Source organism: Leptosomus discolor, unplaced genomic scaffold (genome assembly GCF_034619465.1).
Source record: "Leptosomus discolor isolate bLepDis1 unplaced genomic scaffold, bLepDis1.hap2 HAP2_SCAFFOLD_157, whole genome shotgun sequence".
NCBI classification, from domain to species: domain Eukaryota; kingdom Metazoa; phylum Chordata; class Aves; order Leptosomiformes; family Leptosomidae; genus Leptosomus; species Leptosomus discolor.
The window spans coordinates 1-15,737 of NW_028237853.1; the positions used below are offsets into that span (position 1 = coordinate 1).

The 15,737-nt window shown below is 68.4% G+C and overlaps 1 protein-coding gene across 1 annotated transcript in view; it reads left to right on the top strand.

The window, feature by feature from the left end:
* Window positions 1–767: 767 nt before the first annotated feature.
* The window catches only part of LOC104351315 (filamin-C-like), a gene marked incomplete at its 5' end in the record, with an annotated part of 43,446 nt that continues 28,476 nt past the window's right edge, over window positions 768–15,737 (top strand). The window contains 16 exon segments of the mRNA XM_086481182.1: window positions 768–1,016; window positions 2,557–2,654; window positions 3,555–3,653; window positions 3,655–3,733; window positions 4,899–4,963; window positions 4,965–5,018; window positions 5,173–5,250; window positions 5,348–5,510; window positions 7,779–7,979; window positions 8,959–9,096; window positions 9,703–9,829; window positions 11,306–11,442; window positions 13,027–13,220; window positions 13,464–13,577; window positions 14,639–14,782; window positions 15,142–15,265. Of these exon segments, the coding sequence (XP_086337308.1) occupies window positions 768–1,016; window positions 2,557–2,654; window positions 3,555–3,653; window positions 3,655–3,733; window positions 4,899–4,963; window positions 4,965–5,018; window positions 5,173–5,250; window positions 5,348–5,510; window positions 7,779–7,979; window positions 8,959–9,096; window positions 9,703–9,829; window positions 11,306–11,442; window positions 13,027–13,220; window positions 13,464–13,577; window positions 14,639–14,782; window positions 15,142–15,265 (2,064 nt within the window).

Here is a 15,737-nt window from a genome sequence, read left to right on the forward strand (position 1 = left end):
TGGGTGTCAGGGACCCCCACCCGGGTGCTGGGGTGCCCCTAGGTTGACACTGGGGTGTCCCCAGAGTGGCTCTGGGGTGTCAGGGACCCCCGCCTGGGTGCTGGGGTGCCCCTAGGTTGACACTGGGGTGGCAGAGACCCCCGCCTGGGTGCTGGGGTGCCCCTCGTCTGGGGGGGGGGTGGTGTCAGGGACCCCCATCCGGGTGCTGGGGTGTCCCCAGAGTGGCTCTGGGGTGTCAGGGACCCTTGCCCATGTGCTGGGGTGACCCTAGGTTGACACTGGGGTGTCCCCAGAGTGGCTCTGGGGTGTCAGGGACCCCCGCCCGGGTGCTGGGGTGCCCCCAGGCTGGTGCTGGGGTGGCAGAGACTCCCACCCCGGTGCTGGGGTGCCCCCAGGTTGACACTGGGGTGTCAGGGACCCCCATCCGCGTGCTGGGGTGTCCCCAGAGTGGCTCTGGGGTGTCAGGGACCCTCACCCGGGTGCTGGGGTGCTTCTAGGCTGGGGGGGGGGGTGTGTCAGGGACCCTCGCCCGGGTGCTGGGGTGCTTCTAGGCTGGGGGGGGGGGGGTGTCAGGGACCCCCGCCTGTGTGCTGGGGTGCCCCTAGGTTGACACTGGGGTGTCAGGGACCCTCGCCCACATGCTGGGGTGCCCCTAGGTTGACACTGGGGTGCCGAGGTGTGCCCAGGCTGGCACCAGGATGACATACCCGCCCCCCCCCCCCCCCCCCCCCGGGGGTGCTGGGGTGACCCCCGCGGTGTCCCCGCAGACAGCAAGGCCATCGTGGACGGGAACCTGAAGCTGATCCTGGGGCTGATCTGGACGCTGATCCTGCACTACTCCATCTCCATGCCCATGTGGGAGGATGAGGAGGAGGAGGACGCGCGGCGGCAGACCCCCAAGCAGCGCCTGCTGGGCTGGATCCAGAACAAGGTGCCCCAGTTGCCCATCACCAACTTCCACCGGGACTGGCAGGACGGGAAAGCGCTGGGAGCGCTGGTGGACAACTGCGCCCCCGGTGAGGGGGGGGGAATGCGGGGGGGGGGGGGGGGCTGGGGGGAGGGGGGGGGGGGGCAATTGCACCCGCGGGGGGTGGGGGGTGGGGGTGATTGTGGCTCTGGTAGGTGGGGGGTGGGGGGTATGGGGGGGCGATTGCACCCCCCGTTAGTGGGGGGGGGGGGGTGCGTGGGGTTTGGGGGGTGATTGCACCCCTGGTTAGTGGGGCATGGGGGGGCACAGGGGGTTGGGGGGCGATTGCACCCCCTGTTAGTGGGGGTGGGGGGCGTGGGGTATGGGGGGCAATTGCACCCCCCATTAGTGGGGTATGGGGGGGCACAGGGGGTTGGGGGGCGATCGCACCCCCGGTTAGTGGGGCACGGGGGGCGTGGGGTATGGGGGGGTGATTGCACCCCCGGTTAGTGGGGCACGGGGGGGCACAGGGGTTTGGGGGGCGATTGCACCCCCCGTTAGTGGGGTATGGGGGGCACAGGGGTTTGGGGGGCGATTGCACCCCCCGTTAGTGGGGCATGGGGGGGCACAGGGGGTTGGGGGGTGATTGCACCCCCCCGTTAGTGGGGCATGGGGGGGCACAGGGGATTGGGGGGGCGATTGCACCCCCCGTTAGTGGGGCATGGGGGGGTGGGGTATGGGGGGGCGATTGCACCCCTGGTTAGTGGGGCATGGGGGGGCACAGGGGTTTGGGGGGCGATTGCACCCCCTGTTAGTGGGGGTGGGGGGCACAGGGGTATGGGGGGCAATTGCACCCCCCATTAGTGGAGTATGGGGGGGCACAGGGGGTTGGGGGGCGATTGCACTCCCGGTTAGTGGGGCACGGGGGGCGTGGGGTATGGGGGGGCGATTGCACTCCCCGTTAGTGGGGTATGGGGGGCACAGGGGTTTGGGGGCGATTGCACCCCCCGTTAGTGGGGCATGGGGGGGGCACAGGGGGTTGGGGGGTGATTGCACCCCCGGTTAGTGGGGCATGGGGGGGCACAGGGGTTTGGGGGGCACAGGGCATTGGGGGCAATTGCAGCCCCAGTTAGGGGGTTTGGGGGGCATAGGGGCTGGGGGGGGCAATTGCAGCCCCAGTTAGGGGGTACAGAGGGCACCAGGGTTTGGGGGGGGGGTCAAGTGCACCGTCAGTTTGGGGTTTGGGGGGCAATTGCACCCCCACTTAGTGGTCATGGGGGCAGGGGTGGCAATTGCACCCCCAGTTTGGGGGCATGGGGGGGGGCACCTGACACGGGGGGCAGTTGCATGGGGGGGTGTAGAGATTTGGGGGGGCAATTGCACCCCCGGTTAGTGGGGATGACGTCATGGGGGGGCACAGGGTATGGGGGGACAGTTGCACCCCAGTGCTCAGTGGCCACTGGGGGGGGGGGGGGGCAGGGGTATTGGGGGATCTGCCACCCCCCCCCCCCCAGGCATGGGGTGCTGGGGGGCACTGGGAGGCACTGGGAGGCTCTTGGGGCCAAGGAGAACGGGGGTGGAAAGGGGGGGTGTTGACCCCCCCCCAGGAGGGGTGGGGGTGCCCTCCTGACACCCCCACCCCGTGCCAGGCCTGTGCCCGGACTGGGAGAGCTGGGACCCCAACGAGCCGGTGCAGAACGCCCGGGAGGCCATGCAGCAGGCTGACGACTGGCTGGGCGTTCCTCAGGTACTGGGAGCACTGGGAGCACTGGGAGGGCCTCGTGCCCCCCCCCCCCAGCACAGCAAGGGGCGCGGGGGGGGGCAGGTGGGAAGGGATCCGGGGTGCCAGTGAGACCCACGATGGGGTGCGGGGGCGTGTGGAGGGGGTCCCTGGTCATGGGGGGGGACCCTGGGGGTGTAGGGGGGGGGGTCCCTGGCTTGTCCTTGGCATGGGGGGGACCCTGGGGGTGTCCCTGGTCATGGGGGGGGGACGACTCTGGGGGTGTAGGGGGGTCCCTGGGGGTGCAGGGGGTCCCTGGGGGGGATGTCCCTGAGCATGGAGAGCCCCCACTGGTACAGAGGGGTCTCTAGGGTGTCCCTGAGCATGGGGAGGACCTCGGGGGTGCGGGGGGGTGGGGGGTCCCTGGGGGTTCAGGGGGGTCTCTGTAGGGTCCTTGAGCTTGGAGGGGGCCCTGAGTGTTCAGGAGGGTCCCTGGGGGTGCAGGGGGTCCCTGGGGTGCAGGGGGTCCCTGGACATGGAGGAATCTTGGGGGTACAGGGGGGGATGTCCCTGGAGGGGGGGTCTCTGGGCTGTCTTTGGGCTTGGAGGGGACTCTGGGGGGGGTGCAGGGGGGGTCCCTGGGGGTGCAGGGGGTCCCTGGGCATGGAGGAATCTTGGGGGTACGGGAGGGGGGTGTCATCCCTGGACATGGAGGGGGGGTTCCCTGGGGTGTCTTTGGGCTTGGAGGGGACTCTGGGGGGGGGGGTGCAGTGGGGGTCCCTGGAGGTGTCCCCGGTCACGGAGGGGACCGTGGGTGGGTGCTAGGGGTGCGGGGGGGGTGCCGTGGGGCTCGGGTGGGGGTGTCGCGGGAGAGGCTGACGGGTGTCCCCGTGTGTGTGTCCCCCCCCCCCCCCCCCCTCCCCGCAGGTGATCGCCCCCGAGGAGATCGTGGACCCCAACGTGGACGAGCACTCGGTCATGACCTACCTCTCCCAGTTCCCCAAGGCCAAGCTGAAACCGGGGGCCCCCCCTGCGCGCCCGCCAGCCCCAGCCCGCCCGCGCCCGCGCCTACGGGCCCGGGTACCGGCCCCGGGGGGGGGCGGGGGGTCCCTGGGACCATCGAAGGGGGGACACGGGGATGGGACATGGGGTGTCAGGGCGGGAGGGTGACCCCCGGCTCCTCTCCGAGCACAGCGGGCCCCCTTTCCAACCCTGGGGGGGTGGGGGGTGTCACCCCCCTGCTATACCCCAGGGTCCCCCCTCATACGCACGGACTCCCCTTTGATACCCCCAGGGTCCTTCCCACGCCGAGGGTCCCCCAAGAGTTCCCCCCATGCCCAGGGACCTCCCAGTGTCCCCCTTGCATGCCCAGGGACCACCCAGGGACCCCCAAGGTGCCCCCCATGCTCAGGGACCCCCCCTCCAGGGTCCCCCATATTCCCAGGGACAACCACGGTGCCCCCCCCCCCCCCCCCATGCCTGGGGACACGCCAGGGTCCCCCAAGGTGCCACCCACGCCCAGGGACCCCTTTTGACCCCCAAGGGTCATCCCAGGGACCCCCAAGGTGCCACCCATGCCCAGGGACCCCTTTTGACCCCCAAGGGTCATCCCAGGGACCCCCAAGGTGCCACCCATGCCCAGGGACCCCTTTTGACCCCCAAGGGTCATCCCAGGGACCCCCAAGGTGCCACCCATGCCCAGGGACCCCTTTTGACCCCCAAGGGTCATCCCAGGGACCCCCAAGGTGCCACCCATGCCCAGGGACCCCCCTTTGACCCCCAGGGGTCATCCCAGGGACCCCCAAGGTGCCACCCACGCCCAGGGACCCGCTTTGGCCCCCACATACCCAGGGCTCTCTCAGGGCCCTCTCCATGCTCAGGGACCCCCAGGGAACCCCCAAAGCCCCCCCTCATTCCTAGGGACATCCGTGGTGCCCCCCCCCCATGCCCAGGGACACCCCAAGGTCCCCCAAGGTGCCACCAGGACTCCCCAGACTGCCCCCCCCCCCATATCCAGGGTCCCCCCAGGGGGCCACCCGTACCCCAGGGACCCCCTTTGACACTCCCCCCCCCCTCAAATCCCCTCCATACCTGGGGGGCGGGGGGGTACCCACCTCCCCACCTCCAAGGGCCACCCACCTGGAGGTCCCGAGTTGTGGGGGTGCTGATGGGGTCCCAAGGGCTGGGTCCCCACCGTGGGGTGCTGGGGGTGGGGGTGCCATGGGGAGGGGGTGCACCCTGACACACCCCCCCCCCCCGGGGCACCCCCAGGCATCGAGCCGCAAGGGAACGTGGTGCTGAAGCCGGCGCAGTTCACGGTGGAGACCCTCGAGGCGGGGGGTGGGCGAGGTCCTGGTCTACGTCGAGGACCCCGAGGGCCACACCGAGGAGGTAGGGTGGGGGGGTAGGGGGCTTCCTGCGTGACCCACCCCCCCCCTTCCCCCCAGCACCCCACTGCAGGGCCGGGGGGGGGGGGGGGGGGGGGTGTCCGCGTCTCTCTGGCTCTGTGTCACTCCCCTCCCTCCAAACTGGGGGTCCTCTCCAGGCCAAGGTGGTCCCCAACAACGACAAGAAGCGGACGTACAGCGTCACCTACGTGCCCAAGGTCGGGGGGCTGCACAAGGTGAGTACCCCCCCCACAGCACCGGGGGTTGGGGGGGGGTGGGTGTCCCCGAGGCGAGGGGCCGCGGCCACCCCTGCCCTCCCGTCCTGCCCCGCAGGTGACGGTGCTGTTCGCGGGGCAGAACATCGACAAGAGCCCCTTCGGCGTCAACGTGGGCATGGCCCTGGGCGACGCCAGCAAGGTGACGGCGCGCGGCCCCGGCCTGGAGCCCGTGGGCAACGTGGCCAACAAGCCCACCTACTTCGACATCTACACGGCAGGTGGGCTCCGGTGCCCGCCACGGGGGGCGGGAGGGGGTGGCTGCCGCCGGGGAGCGGTGGGGGGACACGGCGCGGGACGGTGGCGCTGAGGTGTGGCGTGGCCCCGTGGTGGTGCCGGGGGGCGTTGGGGGCGCGTCCTCGTGGTGGGGAGGCCGTGGGATGGCCTGGTGGCACTGGGGATGTGTCCTCGTGGTGGTGTGGCCATGGACTGGTCTGGTGGCACTGGGGACGTGTCCTCATGGTGGTGTGGCCGTGGGATGGCCTGGTGGCACTGGGGACGTGTCCTCATGATGGTGTGGCTGTGGAGTGGCCTGGTGGCACTGGGGACGTGTCCTCATGGTGGTGTGGCCATCGGATGGCCTGCTGGCTCTGGGGGGATGTGTCCTCATGGTGGTGTGGCTGTGGGATGGCCTGGTGGCTCTGGGATGTGTCTTCATGGTGGTGTGGCCATGGGATGGCCTGGTGGCACTGGGGACGTGTCCTCATGGTGGTGTGGCCATGGGATGGCCTGGTGGCTCTGGGGACATGTCCTCATGGTGGTGTGGCCATGGGATGGCCTGGTGGCTCTGGGGGGATGTGTCCTCATGGTGGTGTGGCCGTGGACTGATCTGGTGGCTCTGGAGATGTTTCCTCATGGTGGTGTGGCCATGGGATGGCCTGGTGGCTCTGGGGACATGTCCTCATGGTGGCGTGTCCATGGGACAGCCTGGTGGCTCTGGGGATGTGTCCTCATGGTGGTGTGGCCATGGGATGGCCTGGTGGCTCTGGGGGGATGTGTCCTCATGGTGGTGTGGCCGTGGGATGGCCTGGTGGCTCTGGGGCCATGTCCTCATGGTGGTGTGGCCGTGAGAAGGCCTGGTGGCTCTGGGATGTGTCCTCATGGCAGTGTGTCCATGGACTGGTCTGGTGGCACTGGGGACGTGTCCTCATGGTGGTGTGGCCATCGGATGGCCTGCTGGCTCTGGGGGGATATGTCCTCATGGTGGTGTGGCCATGGGATGGCCTGGTGGCTCGGGGGACGTGTCCTCATGGTGGTGTGGCCGTGGACTGGCCTGGTGGCTCGGGGGACGTGTCCTCACGGTGGTGTGGCCGTGGACTGATCTGGTGGCTCTGGAGATGTTTCCTCATGGTGGTGTGGCTGTGGGATGGCCTGGTGGCTCTGGGATGTGTCCTCATGGTGGGGTGGCCGTGGACTGGCCTGGTAGCTCTGGAGATGTTTCCTCATGGTGGTGTGGCTGTGGGATGGCCCGGTGGCATTGGGCACATTTCCTCATGGTGGTGTGGCCGTGAGAAGGCCTGGTGGCTCTGGGATGTGTCCTCATGGCGGTGTGGCCATGGACTGGTCTGGTGCCACTGGGGACATGTCCTCATGGTGGTGTGGCCATCAGATGGCCTGCTGGCTCTGGGGGGATGTGTCCTCATGGTGGTGTGGCCGTGGACTGACCTGGTGGCTCTGGAGATGTTTCCTCATGGTGGTGTGGCCATGGGATGACCTGGTGGCTCTGGGGGGACATGTCCTCATGGTGGTGTGGCCATGGACTGGTCTGGTGGCACTGGGGACGTGTCCTCATGGTGGTGTGGCCGTGGGATGGCCTGGTGGCACTGGGAATGTGTCCTCATGGTGGTGTGTCCATGGGATGGCCTGGTGGCTCTGGGGACGTGTCCTCATGGTGGTGTGGCCGTGGGATGGCTTGGTGGCTCTGGGGACGTGTCCTCATGATGGTGTGGCTGTGGAGTGGCCTGGTGGCACTGGGAATGTGTCCTCATGGTGGTGTGGCCATCGGATGGCCTGGTGGCTCTGGGGACATGTCCTCATGGTGGTGTGTCCATGGGATGGCCTGCTGGCTCTGGGGGGATGTGTCCTCATGGTGGTGTGGCCATGGGATGGCCTGGTGGCTCTGGGGGGACGTGTCCTCATGGTGGTGTGGCCATGGGATGGCCTGGTGGCTCTGGGATGTGTCCTCATGGTGGTGTGGCCGTGGACTGGCCTGGTGGCTCGGGGGACGTGTCCTCACGGTGGTGTGGCCGTGGGATGGCCTGGTAGAACCAGGGATGTGTCCTCATGGTGGTGTGGCCATGGGATGGCTTGGTGGCACTGGGAATGTGTCCTCATGGTGGTGTGGCTGTGAGATGTTTTGGTGGCACCGGGGCCATGTCCTCATGGTGGTGTGTCCATGGGATGGCCTGGTGGCTCTGGTGCCATGTTCTCATGGTGGCATGGCCATGGCATGGCTGGGTGGCACTGAGCCCGTGTCCTTGTGGTGGCAGGGGCTGGCCCGGGCGACGTGGGGGTGGTGATCGTGGACCCCCAGGGCCGGCGGGACACGGTGGAGGTGATGCTGGAGGACAAAGGGGACAACATCTACCGCTGCACCTACCGGCCCGTCCTGGAGGGGCCACACACCGTCTGTGTCACCTACGCCGGCGCCCAGATCCCCAAGAGCCCCTTCACCGTCAACGTGGCTGAAGGTGAGACCTGGCCCTGGCGTCCCCACCGCGGCCTCACTGTGTCCTCCTGGCACCCATCGGTGCCCACGGTGGCCCCATGACACCCAGGGTGTCCCCATGGGCCCCTTACCTCCCCAGGGTCTCCCCATAGCACCCTTGTGCCCCAGGGTGTCCCCAGAGTGTCCCCATGTCCCTCCTGTATCCCCAGGGTGTCCCCAGGGCACCCTTAGACCCCATGGCACTCCTTTGTCCCCAAGGTGTCCCCAGGGTGTCCCCAGGGCACCCTTAGCCCCCCTGCCACCTCTCTGTCCTCAGCATGTCCCCAGGGTGTCCCCATGGCCCCCTTAGCCCCCATGGCACCCCCCTGTCCCCAAGGTGTCCCCAGGGTGTCCCCATGGCACCCTTAGCCCCCATGGCACCCCCCTGTCCCCAAGGTGTCCCCAGGGCACCCTTAGCCCCCATGGCACCCTCCTGTCCCCAGCATGTCCCCAGTGTGTCCTCATGTCACCCTTAGACCCCATGGCACCCCTCTGTCCCCAAGGTGTCCCCAGGGCACCCTTAGCCCCCATGGCACCCCCCTGTCCCCAAGGTGTCCCCAGGGCACCCTTAGCCCCCATGGCACCCCCCTGTCCCCAAGGTGTCCCCATGGCACCCTTAGCCCCCATGGCACCCCCCTGTCCCCAAGGTGTCCCCATGGCACCCTTAGCCCCCATGGCACCCCCCTGTCCCCAGTGTGTCCCCATGTCACCCTTAGCCCCCATGGCACCCCCCTGTCCCCAAGGTGTCCCCAGGGTGTCCCCATGGCCCCCTTAGCCCCCATGGCACCCCCCTGTCCCCAAGGTGTCCCCAGGGTGTCCCCATGTCACCCTTAGCCCCCCCGGCACCCCGCGTCCCCCCTCTGCCCCCCGCCAACGCCCATGGAGGCCGATCCCCGGGCCCCCCGCGGGCCCCCCCGGGGCGCTGGCGGCGGTGGGTGCTGAGGGTGCCGCCGTGCCGCCAGCGTGTACCCCCTCGGCGTGCCGGGCCACCGGGCGGGGGCTGCAGCCCAAGGGCGTGCGGGTGCAGGAGACGGCGGATTTTCGGGTGCTCACCAAGGGCGCCGGCACCGGGGACCTGCGGGTGCTCGTCAAGGGGCCCAGTGAGTGTGCGAGGGTGGGCGTGCAAGGGCCGGGGCGGGGGGGGGGGGGTGTCACCATGAGGGGGGGGGTACGCTGGAGTGGCACCATGGGGTGGTGCATTGGGGGTGGGGGGTGCCTGATTGCGGGGGGGGGGGTGTGCATGGATGGGGGGACGACACCGTGGGTGTCCCCAGGGAGGGATGTGCAGGATCGGGGGGTGGGGGGGGGGCACCCAGAGGGGTGGAGCGTGGTTGGGGGCGAGGGGGGCACCGTAGGGGTGTCCACGGGTGTTCCCATGGTTGGGGGTCGCAAGGGGGGGTGGGGGTGTTACGCAGTTTGGGAGGGTGCCCATGGTGGGATGGATGATTAGGGGGGCACGTGTAGGGGTGTCCGTGGGGGGGGGGCCATGGTTGAAGGGGGGCACCATGGGGGTCCCTATGGAGGGATGTACGGCATTTGGGGGGGCACCATGGGGTTGTCCACGGGTGGGGGATGCACCGTGGGGGTCCCTATGGAGGGATGTACATGACTGGGGGGGGGGGGGGCGTTATGCCCATGGTGGGCGGGGTATACCCCTTGGGGGGGGGGGGTGTGCCCCCCCCCCGACCCCCCCCCCCTCCCCGCAGAGGGCACGGAGGAGCCGGTGAAGGTGCGGGACGCGGGTGACGGCGTCTACGAGTGCGAGTACCACCCGGTGGTGCCCGGCAAGTACACGGTGGCCATCACCTGGGGCGGCTACGCCATCCCCCGCAGGTCAGCTGGCGCCCCCCCACCCATCGGGGGCACCCCCCCCACCCGTGGGGACCCCCCCACCCCCCACCCCGCGAGCCTGGCGGGGCTGGGTGCAGGCGCGGGGTTGGGGGGGGGGGTGGGGGTGGGGTGGGGTGCACGTTGGGGAAGGGGTGTGCAAGGGGGAGGCGTGCCAGGCACGTGAGGGGGTGTGCCCGGGGGGGGGGGGGGGTGTGCATGTTGGGGGGGGGGGGGGATGCAAGTCACGTGCAAGGCACGTGGACGGCGCACAAGGGGGGGCGGTGTGCAGGGCGTGCAAGAGGGGCGAGGGGTGTGCGAGGTACCAGCCAGCACATGGAGTGTGGGAGGGGCGTGCGAGGGGCGTGCGAGGGGCGTGCGAGGGGCGTGCGAGGGGCGTGCAGGGGGCGTGCAAGGCACAAGCGAGGGGCGTGCAATAGGTGCGAGGGGTGTGCAAGGCACAAGCAAGGGGAGCGCACAGTGTGCGAGTGGCGTGCAACAGGTGCGAGGGGCACGCAAGGGGGCGTGTGATAGGTGCAAGGGGCGTGCAAGGTACGAGCCAGGCACGTGGAGCGTGCAAGTGACACACAGGGTGTGCGAGGGGTGTGGAATAGGCGCGAGGGGCGTGCAAGGGGGCGTGCAAGGGACATGCGTGGGGTGCACGGGGGGCATGCAATGGGTGTGCAATAGGTGCGAGGGGTGTGCAAGGGGCATGTGTGGTGTGCAGTAGGCGTGAGTGGAGCCCAAGCTACAAGCAAGGGGCGTGCAATAGGTGCAAGGGGCGTGCAAGGTACGAGCCAGGCACGTGGAGTGTGCAAGGGGCGTGCAGGGTGTGCGAGGGGTGTGGAGTAGGCGCGAGGGGCGTGCAAGTGGGTGTGCAAAGGATATGTGTAGGGCGCAACAGGTGCGAGGGTTGTGCGAGGGGCGTGCAAGGGGCATGTGTGTTGTGCAATAGGCGTGAGGGGCACTCAGGGTACAAGCAAGGGGCGTGCGCGACGTGCGAGGGGCGTGCAAGGGGCACGTGTGGTGTGCAATAGGTGCGGGGGGTGTGCAAGCTACAAGCAAGGGGCGTGCAATAGGTGCAAGGGGCGTGCAATAGGTGCGAGGGGCGTGCAAGGTACGAGCCAGGCACGTGGAGTGTGCAAGGGGCGTGCAGGCTGTGCGAGGGGTGTGGAGTAGGCGTGAGGGGCGTGCAAGGGGGTGTGTAAGGGATATGTGTAGGGCGCAATAGGTGCGAGGGGTGAGCGAGGGGCGTGCAAGGGGCACGTGTGGTGTGCAATAGGTGCGGGGGGTGTGCAAGGTACAAGCGAGGGGCGCGCGCGACGTGCACGGGGGGGGGGCTGGAGAGGTGCGAGGGGGGTGCGCGAGGGGCGCTCGGGGCACAAGGGGGGTGCCTGGCGTGCGAGGGGCGCGCGCCAGGAGTGAGGGGCGTGCGAGGGGCGTGCGAGGCCCCGCCCCCCGGTGCTGACGCGGTGCCCGCAGCCCCTTCGAGGTGCAGGTGGCCCCCGCGCCGGGGAGCCAGAAGGTGCGGGCCTGGGGGCCGGGGCTGGAGGGCGGCGTGGTGGGCAAGTCGGCCGACTTCGTGGTGGAGGCCATCGGCACCGAAGTGGGCACCCTGGGTGAGCGGGGGCAGGGGGCACCCGGGGCGGGGGGCGGGGGCACCAGGCAGGGGCTGGGGGTGGGGACATGGGTGCGGAGTTGGGGACGTCTTGGGGACAAGGGCTTGGGGTGGGGGCAGCGTGGTGGGGCATGTGGGCCTGGAGTTGGGGGGGCACCATGGTGACGTGGGTGTGGAGTTGGGGACATCTTGGGGACAAGGGCTCGGGGTGGTGGGCATCATGGTGGGGACATGGGCGTGGAGCTGGTGGGGACATGGGCACGGAGCTGGGGGACATCTCGGGGACAAGGGCTCGGGGTGGGGGGCAGCGTGGTGGGGCATGTGGGCCTGGAGTTGGGGAGCAGCGTGGTGGAGACGTGGGTGTGGAGTTGGAGATGTCTTGGGGACAAGGGCTCGGGGTGGTGGGCACCATGGTGGGGACATGGGTGTGGAGCTGGTGGGGACATGGGCACGGAGCTTGGGGGACATCTTGGGGACAAGGGCTTGGGGTGGGGGCAGCGTGGTGGGGCATGTGGGCCTGGAGTTGGGGAGCAGTGTGGTGGGGAGGTGGGCGTGGAGTTGGAGGGGCACCATGGTGGGGACGTGGGTGTGGAGTTGGAGATGTCTTGGGGACAAGGGCTCGGGGTGGGGGGCACCATGGTGGGGACATGGGCGTGGAGCTGGTGGGGACATGGGCACGGAGCTTGGGGGACGTCTTGGGGACAAGGGCTTGGGGTGGGGGCAGCGTGGTGGGGCATGTGGGTGTGGAGTTGGGGGGGCACCGTGGTGATGTGGGTGTGGAGTTGGGGACATCTTGGGGACAAGGGCTTGGGGTGGTGGGCACCATGGTGGGGCATGGCGGCCTGGAGTTGATGGGGACATGGGCATGGAGTGGTGGGCACCATGGCGGAGACACAGGCATGGAGTTGGGGAACATCTTGGGGAGAAAGGCTTGGGGTGGGGGCAGTGTGGTGGGGACGTGGGTGTGGAGTTGTTGGGCACCATGGTGGGGACATGGGTGTGGAGTTGGGGACATCTTGGGGACAAGGGCTCAGGGTGGGGGCAGCATGGTGGGGCATGTGGGCATGGAGTTGGAGGACGTCTTGGGGATGTGGGCGTTGAGTTGGGGGGCACCATGGTGGGGAAGTGGGCTTGGAATTGGGGACATCTTGGGGACAAGGGCTTGGGGTGGGGGCAGTGGGGTGGGGACGTGGGCATGGAGTTGGGGGACAACTTGGGGACGTGTGAACGGAGTGGTGGGCACCATGGTGGAGACACGGTCGTGGAATTTGGGACATCTTGGGGACAAGGGCTCGGGGTGGTGGGCACCATTGTGGGGACACGGGCGTGGAGCTGGTGGGGACATGGGCACGGAGTGGGGGACGCCTTGGAGACGTGGGCATGGAGTTGGGGGGGGCACCGTGGTGGGGACGTGGGTCCAGGCTGAAGGACACCACGATGGGGCCGAGGAACGTGGTCTGGGGGGCACCACCGGGGGGCCACGAAGCCGTACCCCACCCTGGGCCCATGGGGGCGACGCGGTGCCGGGGACCCCGGTGGGTTCTCCCGAGGGACCGCGTCACGCCGGCGGCGCCACCGCCCCCAGGTTTCTCCATCGAGGGCCCGTCGCAGGCCAAGATCGAGTGCGACGACAAGGGGGACGGCTCGTGCGACGTGCGGTACTGGCCGACGGAGGCCGGGGAGTACGCGGTGCACGTGGTGTGCGACGACGAGGACATCAAGGACAGCCCCTTCATCGCCCACATCCTCCCCGCCCCCGCCGACTCCTGGCCCGAGAAGGTGCCCCTGCGCCCCACGGCGCCCCACAGCACCTCCCTCTGCACCCCCCCCGCCCCACCCCATGGGTGCTACCCACCCATCTTCGCACCCCGGTGTGCTGCTCTCCCCGCCGTCACCCTCCACCCTGGCCCCCCCCAGTCTCCCCCCACCTTGCCTCCACCCCCTCCGTGGGTGCTGGGGGGGGGGGGGTGCCAGCACCACCCTGAAACTCCCCCCCCCCCGCCCCGTTACCCCCACCCATAGGTGAAGGCCTTTGGGCCGGGGTTGGAGCCCACCGGGTGCATCGTGGATCGGCCGGCTGAGTTCACCATCGACACCCGCGGTGCCGGCAAGGGCCCCCTCAAGCTCTACGCCCAGGTAGGGTGCTGCTGGGTGCCGTTGAGCATCGTTGGGTGCCATTGGGTGCTCTTGAGTGCCTCTGAGCATTGTCAGGTTCTGCTGAGCATTGTGGGGTGCCACTGGGTGCTGTTGGGTGCCATTGGGTGCCATTGGGTGCCACTGGGTGCCATTGGGTGCTCTTGAGTGCCTCTGAGCATTGTCAGGTTCTGCTGAGTATTGTGGGGTGCCACTGGGTGCTGTTGGGTGCCATTGGGTGTCGTTGGGTGCCACTGGGTGCCATTGGGTGCCGTTGGGTGCTCTTGAGTGCCTCTGAGCATTGTCAGGTTCTGCTGAGCATTGTGGGGTGCCATTGGGTGCCACTGGGTGCCACTGGGTGCCATTGGGTGCCGTTGGGTGCTCTTGAGTGCCTCTGAGCATTGTCAGTTCTGCTGAGCATTGTGGGGTGCCACTGGGTGCCACTGGGTGCCACTGGGTGCCACTGGGTGCCATTGGGTGTCGTTGGGTGCCATTGGGTGCCATTGGGTGCCGTTGGGTGCTCTTGAGTGCCTCTGAGCATAGTCAGGTTCTGCTGAGCATTGTGGGGTGCCATTGGGTGCCACTGGGTGCCATTGGGTGCCACTGGGTGCCATTGGTTGCCACTGGGTGCCATTGGGTGCTCTTGAGTGCCTCTGAGCATTGTCAGGTTCTGCTGAGCATTGTGGGGTGCCACTGGGTGCCACTGGGTGCCATTGGGTGCCACTGGGTGCCATTGGGTGCTCTTGAGTGCCTCTGAGCAGTCAGGTTCTGCTGAGCATTGTGGGGTGCCATTGGGTGCCATTAGGTGTCGTTGGGTGCCATTGGGTGCCATTGGGTGCTCTTGAGTGCCTCTGAGCATTGTCAGGTTCCGCTGAGCATTGTGGGGTGCCACTGGGTGCCACTGGGTGCCACTGGGTGCCATTGGGTGCCATTGGGTGCTCTTGAGTGCCTCTGAGCATTGTTAGGTTCCACTGAGCATTGTGGGGTGCCACTGGGTGCCGTTGGGTGCCGTTGGGTGCCGTTGGGTGCTGTTGGGTTCCCTCACCCCTCTCTGGTGTCCGCAGGATGCCGAGGGCTTCCCCATCGACATCAAGGTGAAGGACAACGGGGACGGCACCTTCCACTGCGTCTATGTGCCCACCAAGGCCATCAAGCACACCATCATCGTCACCTGGGGGGGCGTCAACACCCCCCGCAGCCCCTTCCGGGTGGGTACCATGGCGGGGCGGGGGCCTATGGGGTGCTGGGGTGGCCATAGGAGGGCCCATGGGGTGATGGGCGTGGAGATGGGGGTCCCAGACTTATGGGGGTGGTGGGGAAGGGGATGGGGCTGCCATGGGGTGCCAGGCATGTAGGGTGTTGGGGTGCCAGATGGGGGGGCACGGAGGGTCCCATGGGGTGATGGACACAGGGATGGGGTGCTGGTCATGGAGATGGGGGTCCTAGACCTGCAGGGTGGTGGGGTGGGGATGGGAGTCCCATGGGTGGCGGGGCGCATGGGTGCCAGGCACAAGGAGGGGTTCATGGCACCCTGGGTGCCCACTGGTGACGGTCCCCATGCCCACAGGTGAACGTGGGTGAGGGCAGCCACCCCAGCAGGGTGAAGGTCTACGGGCCGGGCGTGGAGAAGACAGGGCTGAAGGCCAACGAGCCCACCTACTTCACCGTCGACTGCAGCGAGGCCGGGCAAGGTGGGTGCCGACCGCGGGGGGCACCCATGGGGTCCCCTCTGTGGGCATGACACCCATATCCTGCGTCCCTGGTCCTGCTCCATCATCCCTGGTCTTGGTCCTGGTCCTGCATCACTGCTCCATCATCCCTGGTCTTGCTCCATCACCCCTAGTCCTGGTCCACCATTCCTGGTCCTGGTCGACCATCCCTTGTCTTGGTCCTCATCCTGCATCCCTGGTCTGTTATCCCTGGTCCTGGTCCGTTATCCCTGGTCCTGCTCCATCATCCCTGGTCCTGGTCCACCATTCCTGGTCCTGGTCGACCATCCCTGGTCCATCATCCCTGGTCCTGGTCCATCGTCCCTTGTCCTGGTCCTCATCCTGCATCCCTGGTCTGTTATCCCTGGTCCTGCTCCATTATCCCTGGTCCTGCTCCATCATCCCTGGTCCTGCTCCATCATCCCTGGTCTTGCTCCATCACCCCTAGTCCTGG